Here is a 15373-nt window from a genome sequence, read left to right on the forward strand (position 1 = left end):
CCCAGCTCCTGAGCCTGGCTTTGGCTCGGGAGAAAAGCCAGCCATGACCACTCCACCAGGGGTGGAGGGGCTGCTGGAGTTGGGTGGGTGGGACCAGCTCTCTCACTCGTACTGCTGGGGCCTGATCATCAGGAGACCCTGCCTAGGGCCACGGGGAAGCCACTCACCATCCTTCCCACTCTCTGGCCCGGGGAGATGATGAATTTGAGGGAGGCTCCCGGCACATGGACACAAAACCCCTGGATTTGGACTGACACAAAGCCCTAGGCCATAGTCGCCTGACACGCTTTATTCGACGCCACCCACAGAAGCCTCCCGCAGCCTCCTGGCTCCCCTCAGGGTTGCAGCGGAGGGGCCTTTCTGGGGCCTGTGGCTTCCTGGGCAGTGGTGCTGCAGCCTCCATGGGGCAGTGCCAGTCCTCAAGGCTGTGTGCTTTGACTGAACTTGGGAGGACCGGGTCAGCCAGCCTCCCAGGCTGGTGTTCTCAGAGGGAGCCGGCAGTGTGACCCGGCCCCCGGAGGTTCCCAAGGCCACCACCACCCCGCCAGCAGGCCACCACAGCCCAGGGAGTCCGGACAAAAGAGGCAGTGACCCGGGCCTCTCCGGACAGTCATGGCCACAGGTGCGGCAGGCACGGGACAGGTCTGGCGTTCACAGGCCGCACCGGCCGTGGCTCAAGCCTCCAGGCTGATGGATGGGCTGCAGCGAGGGTGCTGGCCAGGTTCCACTCAAGCAGCAGGGTCTCCCTTCGCCCAGGCCCTCTGGCTGTTGTGAGTGGGGCAACATGACTCTGCTTGCCTTGCTCTGTGGAGGCTGCCACGCAGGCTGGCAGGAAATGCACCTGGTGAGACCCAGGCCCGAGGGTGGCACTGCCCTGGAGCCTGGCCCGAGTCTAGCTGTGAGCAGTTAGTTCTCCGTCCATGGTGCTGACCATTGGGCTAGGCCGGGTCGGAGACAGCGAGGTCTTCAGGTGCCAAGGCCCGAGTTCCTGTCTGTGTGCAGCCAACAGAAGGTTCGCAGCAATGGAGACGTCTGGCCCCCGGGGGACCGTGAGTTTATTGCGGGTGCGCTGCGCCCGGCCGGTGGGCCTGGGGAGCCATCCTGCGCTGCCTCTGGGAGCGCTGACATGGAGCCTGGGACATCACCCCTCACGGGCACAAGTCGGAGGCGAGACTGTTCCACACAGGTTTCTCCAGTCCTGGGGAGCCTTGCAGGCAGCCTGGTGGCAGTTGTCCTGTGTGCGGAGCTCAGGGCAGTGGCCGTGGGGACCAGGCTGGCCTGAGTGCAGCGTGGAGCCACCACCTGAGCGGGGGCCTCCCTGCGGACGGGCCAGCCCTTCAGAGAAGCAGATGTGGGGGGTCCGTCAGGCGAGGGGCTGTCCTCCAGCCGAGCTCCTGTGGCCCAGGGGAGGGGGCACGCCAGGGCAGGGTGAGGGCCGAGTCTGAGGTGGCCCCATGCGGGCGAGGTGGCAGGCGGGGCCCCTGCAGAGACAGATTGGGTGGCGTGAATGCCTGGTCAGCCCAGCGCTGCCACCACAGGCACAAAAGGCCCCAGGCCTGGTGGCACCTGCTCTAGACATGCTCCATCTCCGGGTCCTGGTCAGGCTCCTCCTCCTCCTCCTCTTCGTCCTCCTCCTCATCAGCGCCCGCCCTGTCCAACGGTGCCTCACCGTCCCGGGCCAGCTCCTCCACGTGGGCCAGCATGTCGGCCATCAGTGCCTCCTCCAGCCGCTTGCGGACTTGCTGCACCAGCTCTTCCTGCTTCCTGGGGACACAGGGACCCAGTGGCCAGGGTTTCCTGGTCTCAGACAGACCCCAGCCCCACGCTGTCCCACCTACAACTGCTGTTGCCCCTCCCCATACTAGCTTTGCCAAGTGGGCCACAGTCAACCTGGGCCCTCCCTGCCTCCTCCATGCCTGCCGCCTCTCTATGCGGACAAGACTTTCTACCATCACCAGCCCATCCTCAGTGCCCCCACACTGAAGGCCAAGAGCGCCCCCTCCAGGCAGGACCAAGGCCACAGTCCCACCTGGGCCCTGTGGTCCCCACCTTGCTGACTCTTATTTCTCCAAGTGGTGCTTTAAACGTCACCCAGACTCTCACACAGTTGCGTCTTGACCTATCACTTCTGTCACCTCCTGCCCACTCCCTCCATGTGACGCCTGTGTGTGTGTGGTCTAAGCGGGGTCCTCACCTATCACGGGGCTCCCCTCTCGCCAACCCCCAGCACTCCAGGTGCGGCTGCTCTGCTGTGCAATCTCCTGCCCACCCCCCACCCAGGGCCCCTTGAGGGGCTCACAGCCCAGCAGAGAAGCTACTGCACAGCCAAGAGACCTGGCTTCTCTGGAGCACACAGCCTGTGGGGAAGGAGGAGGAAGGGGCAACTACCTGATGTCCTCATCAGTCACCATAAAGGCCTTGCAAAGCGGCTGGGCTGTGTTGAGCCACACCCCCGGGTTCTTCTCCACAGCAGCTGAGAGCTGCCCGGTGATGGGCGTGGTGCTGGTATGCAGGGCACTGGCGATGGCCGACAGCAGTGTCTCATCTGTGCAGCCGGGACCCACTCCTGCTGGGCATGGGGGACGGTCACTAGCCTTGCCCCCTCAGCCCTTCTACAGGTTCGTCCCGAACCTCTCTCTGCGGGTGGGCAGCCCGCGGTGACACAGGAGCACAAGCTGCGCTTGCAGTGACAGCAGGGAAACCAGACCCCCAAGGCTTCTCAGGACCAGTGACTGTCCCGTCCCCAGGGTCAAGTGCACCCTGGCTGGCCCCAGGCTGGGGGAGCCAGAGCCTTGTCCCTCCTGTCCCCTGCTCCCCCTGTGGCAGGTCACCTTGCAGACCCTTGGGGAGGTCCATGGTCTTCACCAGCTCCTCTGCGATGTCAAAGGCATTCAGGCCGCTCAGCTTCTTCTCCCAGAAGAGCTGCCACCAGACACATATCAGGCGAGGGGATTCCCAGGCCACCCGCCCCCACAGCAGGCAACACAGGGGCTGGGCTGGGGTCTCAGTGTGACCTCTGATCCCACACTTCCTGGGGCTGTTTGCACCCCAGGGCAGAGAAACCCCAACTCCGTTTCTAGCAGGATGAACACCCCAGACATCGGACTTGCTGCTGGGTGGTCTGTGGTCCCTTCACCCCGGGGTTGGAGGTCAGGAGGCCAGGTCTCCACCGGGGCTGAGCCACGGGCCTGAGGCCCTGGGCATGCAGTGAGCATGCACCCTCAGGCTTTATCTTGAGACCTGGGAAGGCTGTCTAAGGGGTGAAGACCTAAATGGCAGGGGGGGCACACAGAGGTTTCTGACCTGTTACCCGGAGGGCTGCAGCCTACATGGCACTGAGGGCACTGCCCACAGTGGGAGCCCTGCCCTGCAGGTCTCCCGAGCATCTCCCCTGTGCCAGCCATGGCCTCCCGACCCGGGCCAGCACCCCCATACCCCACTATTTACCAGACATTTGTAAACACACGTGAAAATGTGATAAGTCTTGGTTTTTGGAAAACAGTTCACAACACTGCATATGTAAAACATCATTGACCTGCTTGTGACAGTGGCAGTTCAGGAGGCCCCTTGTGTGTGTGGCGGGGGGAGGTGGGGAGACTGCTTCCTGTGGGACTGCACTCCAGGATGATGGCTCCTGATCACAGTGCTGGGGGCCCTGGGCCCACCAACTGAGCTCTGAAGAGTGGATCGGGCTCCAGAGCCCACCTGGCCCAGAGCCAGGCCTGCTGCCCTAAGTAATCAAGGTGTGCGTGCGGGCTCACCTGCCGGGGCTGCTCCACAGCCTTCTGGGGGTCACTCTTCACCTTGTTGCTGGGATGGTTGGTGATCTTGGTCACTGGCTGCTTGAAGATGGATGCTGTTTGCCTGACTGGGAGGGCCGTGTTCAGGTCAGGCTTGCCCTGTGGAGATGGGATGGGGCAGGTCCTCAGAGGGCCTTCTTGTCAGTGAGGAAGCTGTGCTCCAGGGCTTCCGGGTCCCCAGCGGACCCCCCAAGCACCCCTGAACCAGAGGCAATGCTATGCCCAGGCCTGGGCTGATGTGCTGCCCTTGATGAGCTTGGTTGGGGGCTGTGGACACACACCTGCCCCCTCCTGCCTCATGGTCCCGTTCTCTGCAGAGCACGGGCCAGGCGCCCTTAGCCACCTCTGTCCTGCAATCAGGGCAGGGGCCAAAGTCCCTGAACACTTGTTTATTGGAGACTTGTAGACACTCCAGGCGCCAGGTGCCCAAGCACAGACCACAGCTGGGCCTCCCCTGGGCAGGTGGTGGGCGGGTCCCTATCTTCCTTCTGCTTTTCCATAGCCACCGAGTCTGCCCCAAGGAGCAGCCACGCATCTAACTCCAGGACGAGGTGGGGGAGGGTGGTGGTGGTGGGGTGAGCTCCCCGCCCCCCAACTGCCCCCAGCAGCAGCTCCTGCGGGCTCACCTTGACCTGGCTTGGGGAGTCGTAGCGCACCCGCTGCCGGCCCTTGTTCACCTTGCTCATTAGCATCTTGCCTGTGCGGAAGTCAAAGGTGCTCAAGTCCATGGAGCCCCCCAGGTAGCGCGCCAGCTGAGGCTTGCTTCGGAACTTCTTCCCGCTTGGGCTGCGGACACAGAGGGGTCAGCGGAGGCCAGGCACCCACTCCCCCAGCACAGCAAATGCCAAGACCAAGAGCAGGGACAGACGCCCCCGCCTATGGCAGGATGGGGCCAGCCCTGGAGCCTGGCTGACATTTCTGGAACATTCCGGAAGCAGACCATGTTGTTGGGAAGCCTGAGCCCTGGCTGTGAGGCTCTGCAGCTCTGCACCCTGCACAGCCCATGGGCCAGGCCAGGCCTCGCCTCGCCTCTCAGAGCTCACACCGCAAGTGACCAGCATGGGACCCTGCACCAGTAGTAAGGACTGGTCACCGGGGACAAGGACAGGTGCAGCCACTTTGAGAGACAGTCCAGCAGTTCCTCTAATGGTTACAGAGCAAGTCCACCTCTAAATATCCAAGAGGAACCACGACACACGTCCACAAAAACACTGACACCTTGTTACTCACAGAAGCTGACTTACACTGGCCAAGGGAAATGGCCTGGATGTCCCCTGACCAGGGAACCTCACTCAGCCACGAAAATCCCAAGAATTAGTGAGTTGCACACGTGAAGCCTCCAGCAGGCCTGGCACCCATCCAGAACATCCTTGCTGCTCTCCGTCCCTGCCACTCTCCATCTGAGGCTGATGAGGGCTGCATTTTGTAGACCTCCCCTAAAGGCCTTTAGTCTGAGCTCATGCCAGCGCACACCTGCCCCCTCCAGGTGTCCCTGAGTACTGCAGACCAGCGACAAAAGCAGGCAGCATGGAACCCATGCTGAATATCAGCTGGGCAATGCCAGCTCTGCCCTCCACACCTCCCACCCCAGGGTTCCAAGGCCGCCGGGGACTCTTCTGGAAGATCCGCTTTTCCCTTACTCCCTGTGCTGGCTGACGTGAACAGAGTTCACGTCCTGACTCCAGCTTCATGGGCAGAGGCAGGACCTCGACAAGCCCTTGCTCTCACCCACTGCTGTCCTGCTCACACAAGGCCAGGGAAACAGAAACCCAGGCTGCAGATCTAGGGCTGGGGAGCAGGGGTATGGGGCAGAGGTAGTTGAGGTCTAGGGCTGTTTCTGGAAGAGCAGAAGGGTCTAACTCTGACCACGGTGATAGCTGCACTATGTGTGATCTGTATGCTTTACACGGTGACAGTACACATGTCTCCCACCTCAGTAAAGCTGTCACAATAGTGAAAGTGAGGCCAAGTAGGTGGGGGCTGCCAGCAGTTGGAGAGCTAATGGATCAGGTCTCTTCTGGGTGACAAGAACATTCCAGAACTATAGTGGTGATGGCTGTACCATGTGTGTGAATGTCCTAAAAACTGCTGATCTGGACACTTTAAAAAACTGAATTGTGCAAAACATGAACTATATATCCTTTTTAAAAATAGTTTTTGCAGGCTGGTGTTGGGACACAAAGATGTCTGAGGTATTTTATCCAATGAAACAAAAAAAATCTTCTAGATTTGGTAAAACCTGACATACAGAACAAGAGTGGCCTTTCTACAGAACAAGGCCAGAACGGTCTGCTACCCGGGGAGCAGATGGACAACCAGAAGCCAGATGGAGGGACCCCTGGAGGAAGCACTGGGGTGTTGTGGGGGTGGGAGCCAGTGCCCAGCGTGGACACAGGGCTGTGGGAGGGGTGGAGTGGGCAGCAACCCCAGGCCTATAAGGGGGCTTGTGACCCAAGATGCCTCACCGGCCTTAAGAGCAAGACACAGCTGGTTCCAGCCAACCTGAGGTTGCTGTTCAGGGAAGGGGACCGACCTGCTGAGCACCACCTGCTTTGCTAAGTGTATTCCCACCTTTAAAATGAGCTCTGAAAGTCCTCTCTGTTTCACTCACCCCAAAGAGTGATGCTAACTGCCAAGTCCTCAACTTCCTGCCTGGACTGTAAATGACAGCCACAGCTGTAGCCAGCTGCTTCATCCTCATCTCCCACTCCTCAGGGCCCGGTTGCCAAGCTGGAGGCGGGTGTGTGCGTACAAGCCCTCCCCAAGTATGTGAGGTGACACCACCTATCCTGCAAAGAACACACTGTCTCCCCACCACTCTGTGGACCAGGACATCGAGGGTCCATGTGCCTAGGGGCCAGGCTAGGATCCAAGGGCACCTATGTCTGCTATGTCCTGAGAGCTGCCTTCCCTCTGCGAGAAGAGTACCAGGGAAATCCACCTCCTCCTGCCCAGGCACTTGGCTCCACATGGGGGGCAGAGAAGGCCAAGGACCTATATCCCAGAGAACACTGAGGGTTTCCTATCAGAGCCCCCAGACCTCCTACTTCCTGAGCCCAGGCAGATCACCCAGACCAGAGGCCTGGGAGAGGCACTGGACCCCACACCCCCATCCTGTCTCAGGCCCTCACCTCTCATGGGAGCTGCCTAGTCCCACTCTGGAGGCTTTCCCTACCACAAGATCTCAGTGCTCAGGACCAGGGCCTTGGAGTGGGGTGCCACTGTCGGAGGCCCTGAGAGGCTCCCAGGTAGGGAGCAGGTGGGGACGAGCGAGACCTAAGATGATGGCAGTTCGGGGCCCTTCAGCCACTCTGGCCATGGTTCAGCTCCTGAGCCTCCTCACAGGCTCCTCCCACTGCCTGGACACTCCTCCTGGCTCCAAGGCCCAGCTCAGCTCTGGACCACCAATCCAGACAAGCCCTCACTGACCCACCCCCCGCTTGGCTAGGCACCCCGTCATTCACCCCTCACAGACCCCTGCATCTCTGCGTATGTCATCACCTGTAACTATGAAAGCAACGGGGCACTTGATGACTGGGGCACCAGCTGTCACCCAGGAGAGGAGACCCAGGTCTCGTTCCCAGCTGAATGGCCAGCAGCTGTTACAGAGGCGTCTACCAAATTAACAATGGATTAAAGGCACAGAGACCTGCCTCAGTCTTTGGATCTAAAGGGAAGAAGCAAGCACACAAGTGTGCTTGGAATTACATGAGGGCACATGGTTCCTAGCCAGAGGCCACTTCAGGCACCTGGGAGGACAGAACCAGGATTCAAGTTTTCTAAAGAGCCAGCCAAGCAGTCGGATACAGTGAAGGGGAATATACATACAGGTCCCTAAGAGATGCTTATCATAACCCCACTATCTCCTGCTTGACCTTTCAAGATGACAGCCAATCACGGTGTACACTGGAGGGCCACCAGCGCTTTTCCGACGCGAGATCCTGAGCTTGTCCCGGGCGAATTGCCATCCCTTTCCTGCTCACTTCCCTCACTCCTCCCAAAAGGAGACTAGCAAAGGCCCAGGACCTGCTGCACACTCCTCACCACCTGGCAGGCATTCAACACGTGGCAGGTGTCCTGCCTGCCTGCCTCCCTTTCGCCAGGGTCCTGAAGCAAAGGGGAGGGAGCCATCAAGGCCGGCTCAGAAACAAAGCATCTTCACCAATCAGAAAAAAAAAAGGAACAGAAAAGCAAACCGCAGGTGGCTGACGGTCTGGGGCTGGGCTTCCAGCCTCTTAAGGATTGTTTCACAGAGGTGTGGGTCCGTTCTACCTAACCCGGGCCAAGGGCAGGTCTCCCTCCAGTTTGGGTATGGAGGGTTCACAAAGGCTGCGTCCCCGGTCTGGCGACCGCAAGGGCCACTACCCACGGTGCCCAAGGACAGAAGGGCGGATCTTAAAAGACACGCAGTTTGGAGCCCAGTAGCCCTGGTAAGGGGCCAGGAACCTGCATCCCTAGGCAGCCCTCCCTGGTCCCCCAGAACCAATACTGCTTCCGGAAACCCTGGCTCCCCACCCGCCCAGGCTGCTCCCGGCCCGGGAGAGCCCCACGCGGACCAAAGGGACAGCCCAGCCCCCACCCCCGCCTCCCAGCGGCATCTGGCTCGAGCCGGGGTGCCCCTTGCCCAGCCGGCCGCTTCGCTGCGGCCGCCGAACAAAGGCCTCCGCGCGCCCGGGACCGGTTCCAGGGCCATGCGGCCGCGTGGGAAGCGCAAGCGCACTGAGACAGGGCCTCGCCGGGCACGCACGCGCACCGGGCTCGGCCCAGCCGGGCACGCACGCGCAATGGGCAAAGCGCCCGCCGCGCGCCGGCACGCACGCACGCATGCACACACAACGCACGCGCGGGGCCCAGGCCGCGGCCCGGGTCCGGGCGCCCAGGCCGCCGCAGAGGCCGCTGGGAGGCGCCCGTTGGGGCCCTGCCCGGCCGGCACGTTCATTCACCTATAGTAAAAGACATCCCTGTGGCCGGCCGACAGCCCCGACCTTCTGGGCACTTCTTCCCTCTCCCAGCCCTGCGGGAGCGCCGGGCACTCCCACCTCTTCCGTTCCATCGCGCCCGGGTCCTCGGCCCGCTGCCGCCGCCGCTGCCGTCCGGACCCCCGCTCGCCGCCGCCGCCTTAGCTGCCTCCGCCGCTGCCGCCGCCACTTGCCGCGGCTGTTCCGGCCCTTAGGCCCCCACCCTCCGCCCCCAGCCGGGCGCGCGCCGGCTTTGCCACCCTCTCGGCCCCCTCCCCGCGCTCGCCAGCCCCCGCTTGGGGGGCCCGCTCCGCCCACCCGCCCGCGCGCGGGGCCCCGTGCTGCGCAGGCGCCGCGCAGGCCCCGCCCGGACCGCGACCTCTGGCCCCGCCCCTTAGCGGCGGCTCCAATCAGCGTGCGTCATGGAGGCGGGGCCTGCGGCGGCGCGCGGCTTGTGTGCTATGCGCGTGCGCTTTGAGCGGTCCACGCGTTCCTCTTAGGGCCAGCTCCCCGTTTCTCTGCTTGAGTGGTGTTTTCCCCGAACCTTCTCCGCGGTCCCTCTGGTGTTTAGGGATGCCAGTCCAGTGCCGGATTGCCATCCTACTGCTCCCCTAGTCTCGTCATTGGCATTCACGTCTAGGCGCATTGTAGGTGACCACCCACCCCCACAACCCAAGGCCCACCCGAGGCTTTAATGACACCTCAGAACCGAGGCGCCAGCCCCTTCTTCCGTCTCCTCCTTGGTCCACCGCTTTCTGTTTCCGTGGGCTCTAGGACCTTCCTCGGAAGTCTCCCGTCCTTCTTTTGTCCCCTCACATTCCTCCTCATTGTCCTCCTCTGCTCCCCCAGGGCTGAGCCTGGGCGGTCCAGGTCAGGTATTTCAGAAAAGACTTCAGAGTGAGTGGTCGAAGCTGTGGTCAGTGCCAGGAGTGAGCTGGGCCTCCCGTCAGGCTTTTCCGGGCTTCCGGCCCCTGGAGGATGGGAGGATGCGGGTGGGAAGGGTATGGGCTCCCCCGACGGCAACCAGCTGGGTCCTCACGCCCTCAACTCCCTGCAGGTGCAGCCCTGGGTCCCCCGGTCCCTACTCTGGTTGGAGGCGGGGCCTGGGCGGAACCCCAAAGATCGCGGCGGACAGGTGCCACTTGTTTATATAAAGTCCCCGGGTAAGTGCAACTTACCGTCCCTTTCTCTTCTGGGTTCCCCAAGGCGGGTACTGGGCTGTTCTCCCACAAACAAAGGGCAAGGTGGCCGGGCAGGCACCCTGATGGGCAGGCACCCTGATGGGCGAGCAGTCATCACGTTACAAAGCTGGTTTCCAGCACTGGATGTTCGTGTGCAGTTCAGGCCCAAACCCAGGCCTCGAGGATCCTGGACTTCCAGGGAGGGCATTGCTGGTCACTGTTGTATTGTCTCCCAGCGTGTGTGACTTCATTTTTCTTTTTAAAATCGTAGTTGCAAATATAGACACGTGCATTGTAATCCGTGGAAGCACGGGTGAAGACACTTAAAGGAAAAAGTTGTTATCCTACCTGCTGCAGGAGCCCCCAGCCCTGCTTTTACTTCTCTTGGGTGCACATCAGCTGGAATTACTAGGTCACCTGGTGATCCTGTGTTCTTAATTTTTTGAGAAGGGCAAAACATTGTTTTAAGCTTTTTATTTGTATACGATTTTCAAAGGTTACTTTGCTTTTGCAGTTATTACCAAATATCGGCTGTATTCCCCTTGTGCAGTACATCTTTGAGCCTGTCTATACCCAACAGTTTGTACCTCCCACTCCCCCGCCGGGGTATTGCTTCTGCCCCCACTGGCAACCACTAATTTGTTCTCTCTTTATATATGTGAGTCTGCTGCTTTTTAGTTATATTCACTAGTTTGCTGTATTTTTAGATTCCTCCAATGTGAGATAGCATACAGTAACTTTCTTCATCTGACTTGTTATTTTTTATGGCTGAGTAATATTACATTGTATTGATATACACACAGAGACATCCATATATACCACATCTTCATTATCCATTCATCTGTTAGTGGATATTTAGGTTGCTTACATGCCTTGGCTATTGTAAATAGCCAGAGCAGTAAATAGTGCTGCTCTGAACACTGCAGTGCTTGTATATTTTTGAATTACTATTTTTATTTTTGTTTTGTTTTTTGATATATACCCAGGAGTGAAATTGCTGGATCTTATGGTAGTACTATTTTTAGTTTTCAGAGGAACCTCCCTGCTGTTCTCCACAGTGGCCCCACCAATTTACATCCCTACCAACAAGGCAGTAGAATTCCCTTTTCTCCACATCCTCACCAGCATCTGTTATTATTGGTAGACTTCTTGATGATACCCATTGTGACAGTTGTGAGGTGATACCTCATTGTGGTTTTGATTGGTGTTTCTCTGATGATTGATCATGCTGAGCATTTTTTCATGTGCCTACTGGCCCTTTGTTTAATTTTTGGAGGAGCAGCCAGGCTCTTGTCCACTGTGGCTGTGCCTTTTCTGTTTCCCACCGGGAGTGAACAAAGGCTTTGATCTTTCCACACCTTCCAGTGTTCGTCTTCGGCTTTGACAGTCACACTGACCGGCGTGTGGTATCAGATCACAGCATCTGACATCAAGAACCAGCCCCGCCAGCCTCTTGCCTCTCAGGGAAGCTGACCCCAGAGCATTGATAGTGGGCCTGTGGGTGCTACTTGACCCAAGCCAGGCCCCTGAGATTGTCTTTGAGGGACTGTCCCAGACGACTGACCAGGAGTGTGGCTGACCCAGGGTGCTGGTGGCAGATACAGAGGGGAAAGGCCAGGAACACTGCATGAGAGGGACAGGAGGTGACCAACTCTTCTTTTGTTGGGTGGGCGCTGGCTCTTTGAAATGAACTCTGTTTGCCTTGGCCTACTGGCCCAGTCCCTAAGCAGATACCCTCTCCTGCCCATCTCCACAACGTGAAAGGTAGAAATCAAACCAGGAGGCTTAAACCACATGAGGACCTGAAAAGCCCCTACTATGGAAGGGCTGTCCCAGGTGCTGTGGGGTATGGAGCAGCATCCCTGGCCCCCCATCCTGACTCATGCCAGGGGCACCCTCCAGTCATGACAACTACAGACATCCCCAGCCAAGGGTTCCTACAAGTTGATACAAGGTATGCGTGGCACTCACCTGAGGGAGAAAAGTTAGTGAGCACCAAAAACATCAAGATTAATGGTGCTTAATGTACTATTTTAACATTTCAAAGTGAAAAAAATCCATGATGAACAAAATGTCAAAATTTTTTCCTGAAGTATAGTTGATTTATAGTGTTGTGTTTATGCTGCACACTCAGTTATACGTAGATATATTCTTTTTCATATTCTTTTCCATGATGGTTTATCACAGGATGTTGAATAGAGTTCTCTCTGCTATACAGTAGGATCTTGTTGTTTATACATCCTATATATAATAGTTTGCATCTGCTTGTCCCCAGCACTCCCAGTCCTTCTCTCCCCACTCCCTCTCCCCCTCAGCAACCACAAGTCTGTTCTCTATGTTTGGGAGTCTGTTTCAAAGATATGTTCATTTGTCTCATATTTTATATTCCACATATTAAGTGACATCATATGGTATTTGTCCCTCTTTGCTTATTATGCTCATCTCTGGTTGCATCCATGTAGTTGTGAGTGGTATTACTTCGTTCTTTTTGATGGCTAATGTTCCGTTGTGTGTGTGTGTGTGTGTATCATGTCTTCTTTATCCATTCCTCTGTTGATGGACACCTAGGTTGCTTCCATGTCTTGGCTGTTGTAAATAGTGCTTGAACTTAGGATGCATGTATCTTTTCAAATTATAGTTTTTGATATATGCCTAGGAGTGGGATTACTGGATCATATGGCAACTCTTTTTTTTTTTTTTGGCCACACTATGGGCTTGTGGGATTTTCGATCCCCAAGCAGGGATCAGATCTGGGCCCTTGGTAGGGAAAACACAGAGTCCTAACCACTGTACTACTAGGGAAGTCCCTATTTTTAGTTTTATAAGGAACTTCCATACTGTTTTCCATAGTGGCTACACCAATTTACAATCCCACCGACAGTGTAGGAGGGTTCTTGTTTCTTCACATCCTCTCCAGCATTTATTTCCTGTAGATTTTTCTAGTGATGGCCATTCTGACTGGTGTGAGGTGGTACCTCACTGTGGTTGATTTTCATTTCTCTAATAACTAGTGATGTTGAACATCTTTTCATGTGCTTATTGGCCATCTTTGGATGAATATCCATTTAGGACTTTGCCTATTTTTCAATTGGATTGTTTCTTTTGTTATTGAATTATAGGAAATGTTTATATACAAAATGTCAAAATTTTAAATACAGATTGAACAGTGCTATTTTAAAGTCTGAGACAAAATGAAGAAGATATGCCCTTTATATGTGTTTTTATATAGTTTTTGATGGTTTATTTTCCTCTCCCAGAATATTAAAGTGGTTGAGAAAGTTAGCCTAAATATTGTACTTAATCCAAACCTGCATTTATTAGAATTTTACTTTTTTGGCTTTCACAGGAGCAAACTCTGATATTTTCATTAAAACTATTAACCATGATGAAAATACATAAAAATTCATGTGTGGTGGGTTCACATTTCCTTTTGTCTCAGGCTTTGATGGGGGCCTATGGGACTGTCCACACCTGCAAGTTAGGAATTGTTAAAAAAATTTTTTTTTAAAATTAAGTGTAACTTGTCTCACATCCATCACTTATAGGTACTTAAGTGACATCTATTAAACACAGAGATTTAGGTGAGGTCTGAAATCACATCACTCCACAGATAGTTATAATGGCAAATGACAGGAACAGAATGTCTCATTCTTCTCTCACAGCTCAGTTGGTAAAGAATCCGCCTGCAATGCAGGAGATCCTGGATTGATTTCCTGGGTTGGGAAGATCCTCTGGAGAAGGGATAGGCTGCCCACTCCAGTATTCTTGGGCTTCTCTTGTGGCTCAGCTGGTAAAGAATCTGCCTGCAATGTGGGAGACCTGGGTTTGATTCCTGGGTTGGAAAGATCCCATGGAGAAGGGAAAGACTACCCACTCCAGTATTCTGGCCTAGAGAATTCCATGGACTGTATAGTACATGGACACACCGAGCGACTTTCACTTTTCACTTCAGTAGACTGGTTGAGCTTCCCAGGTGACGCTAGTGGTAAAGAACCCACCTGCCAATGCAGGAGACATAAGAGATGCAGGTTTGATCCCTGGGTTGGGAAGATCTGGAGGAGTGCATGGCAACCCACTCCAGTATTCTTGCCTGGAAAATCCTCACGGACAAGGAGCCTGGTGGGCTACAGCCCCTGGGATCAGAGTGGGACACCACACAAGCAACTGAGTGTGCATGCAGTAGACTCGTTAATAAATGTTGGTGCCAGGCAGCTGTTTAAAAACTGAGGATGCGGTGTGGGTTTTAATTGAAGTATGGTTGATTTATAATGTGGTAGTTTCAGGTATATAGCAGTGATTCAGTTATACACATGCACGTATATATTCTTTTTCATTATGGTTTATTATAAAGTGTTGAATATAGTTCCCTGTGCTATACAGTAGGTCCTTGTTTATTTCATATATAGTAGTGTGTGTATGTTAATCCCAAACTCTTAATTTATTCCTTTCTCCCGCCCCTTCTTTTAGTAACCATAAAGTTTGTTTTTGATGTCTGTGAGCCTATTTCTTAATAAGTTTGTATCATTTTTTAAAGATTCCACATACAAGCAATATTATAGATTTGTATTTCTGTCTTGTTTATTTTACTTAGTATGAAAATCTCTAGGCCCATCCATGTTGCTGCAATACTTCATCCTTTTATGGCTGAGTAATATTCCATTGTATATATAGACCACACTACCCATTCATCTGTTGATGGACATGTAGGTTGCTTCCATGTCTTGGCTATTATGAATAGCACTGCTATGAGCATCGGGATCCATGCATCTTTTCAAATGAGTGTTTTCATCTTTTCCAGATATATGCCCAGGAGTGGGACTGCAGGATCACATGGTAGTTCCACTTGTAGTTTCTTAAGGAACCTCTGTAACCGTTCTCCACCATGGCTGAGCCAGTTCACATTCCCACCGTCAGTGTGGGAGGGTTTTCTCCACACCTCTCCAGTAGCTATTATCTGTAGACTTTTTGATGATGAAGCTGGGTTCCTTCTGAAGCGCCCTGGCCTTCAGGAAATAAACAGTAGGTGAAAAAGGCTGATGCAGAAAAGTATGTAGCACACGCCACTCCTTGTGTTAAAATGTATGACGTTGCTGTGGACTGAAAGTATGTGTCAGTATGTCTCCCTGAAATGTGTGTGTATATTGACACTCCACCCCCCCCGTGTGGCTGCATCTGCAGACAGGCCCCCAAGAACGCCGTCAAGGTTAAATGAGGTCAAAAGGGTTCAGCCCTGATCCCCTAGAAGCAGCGTGTGTGAAGAGTCCCCAGAGAGCTCGCCTGCTCTCAGATCAAGGAAAGGCCACATGAAGACCTGGTGAGGAGGCAGCCGAACCAGGAACAAAGCCTCCAGAAGCGAGCTCAGGCTGCAGCCTCCAGAACCAGGAGAGGGTCACTGCAGCCTCAGCAGCTGGGCCTCTGTTCTGTGGTGGCAGTC

The 15373-nt window shown here is 55.3% G+C and overlaps 1 protein-coding gene across 3 annotated transcripts; it reads right to left on the minus strand.

Moving 5' to 3' along the window:
* Positions 1 to 273: 273 nt before the first annotated feature.
* MBD3 (methyl-CpG binding domain protein 3) lies at positions 274 to 9050 on the minus strand. Of its 3 annotated transcripts, XM_065918510.1 has the most exons (7): positions 8744 to 9050; positions 4427 to 4586; positions 3762 to 3899; positions 2832 to 2922; positions 2389 to 2566; positions 1567 to 1764; positions 274 to 1481 (listed from the first exon to the last, which is right to left on the minus strand). In XM_065918510.1, the coding sequence occupies exons 1-6, from the start codon at positions 8851 to 8853 to the stop codon at positions 1572 to 1574; spliced, it is 870 nt and encodes a 289-aa protein (XP_065774582.1). In that variant the 5' UTR covers positions 8854 to 9050; the 3' UTR covers positions 274 to 1481; positions 1567 to 1571. The 3 variants fall into 3 exon arrangements, with proteins under 3 accessions (XP_065774582.1, XP_065774580.1, XP_065774583.1); XM_065918508.1 differs by having other exon boundaries at positions 274 to 1764; XM_065918511.1 differs by having other exon boundaries at positions 274 to 1764; positions 8840 to 9049.
* Positions 9051 to 15373: the final 6323 nt, after the last annotated feature.

Source organism: Muntiacus reevesi, chromosome 1, assembly GCF_963930625.1.
Source record: "Muntiacus reevesi chromosome 1, mMunRee1.1, whole genome shotgun sequence".
In the NCBI taxonomy this organism is placed as follows: Eukaryota; Metazoa; Chordata; class Mammalia; order Artiodactyla; family Cervidae; genus Muntiacus; species Muntiacus reevesi.

What these genes read in the sequence shown, in the direction of transcription:
- MBD3 (XM_065918510.1), bottom strand. Translation starts at nt 8,853, where the DNA reads ATGGAACGGAAGAGGTGGGAGTGCCCGGCGCTCCCGCAGGGCTGGGAG. An exon ending in ACTCCCCAAGCCAGGTCAAG is followed by an intron (nt 3,900 to 4,426) that starts GTGAGCCCGCAG and finishes CCATCTCCACAG; the next exon opens with GGCAAGCCTGACCTGAACAC. An exon ending in GTGACTGATGAGGACATCAG is followed by an intron (nt 1,765 to 2,388) that starts GTAGTTGCCCCT and finishes CTGTGTCCCCAG; the next exon opens with GAAGCAGGAAGAGCTGGTGC.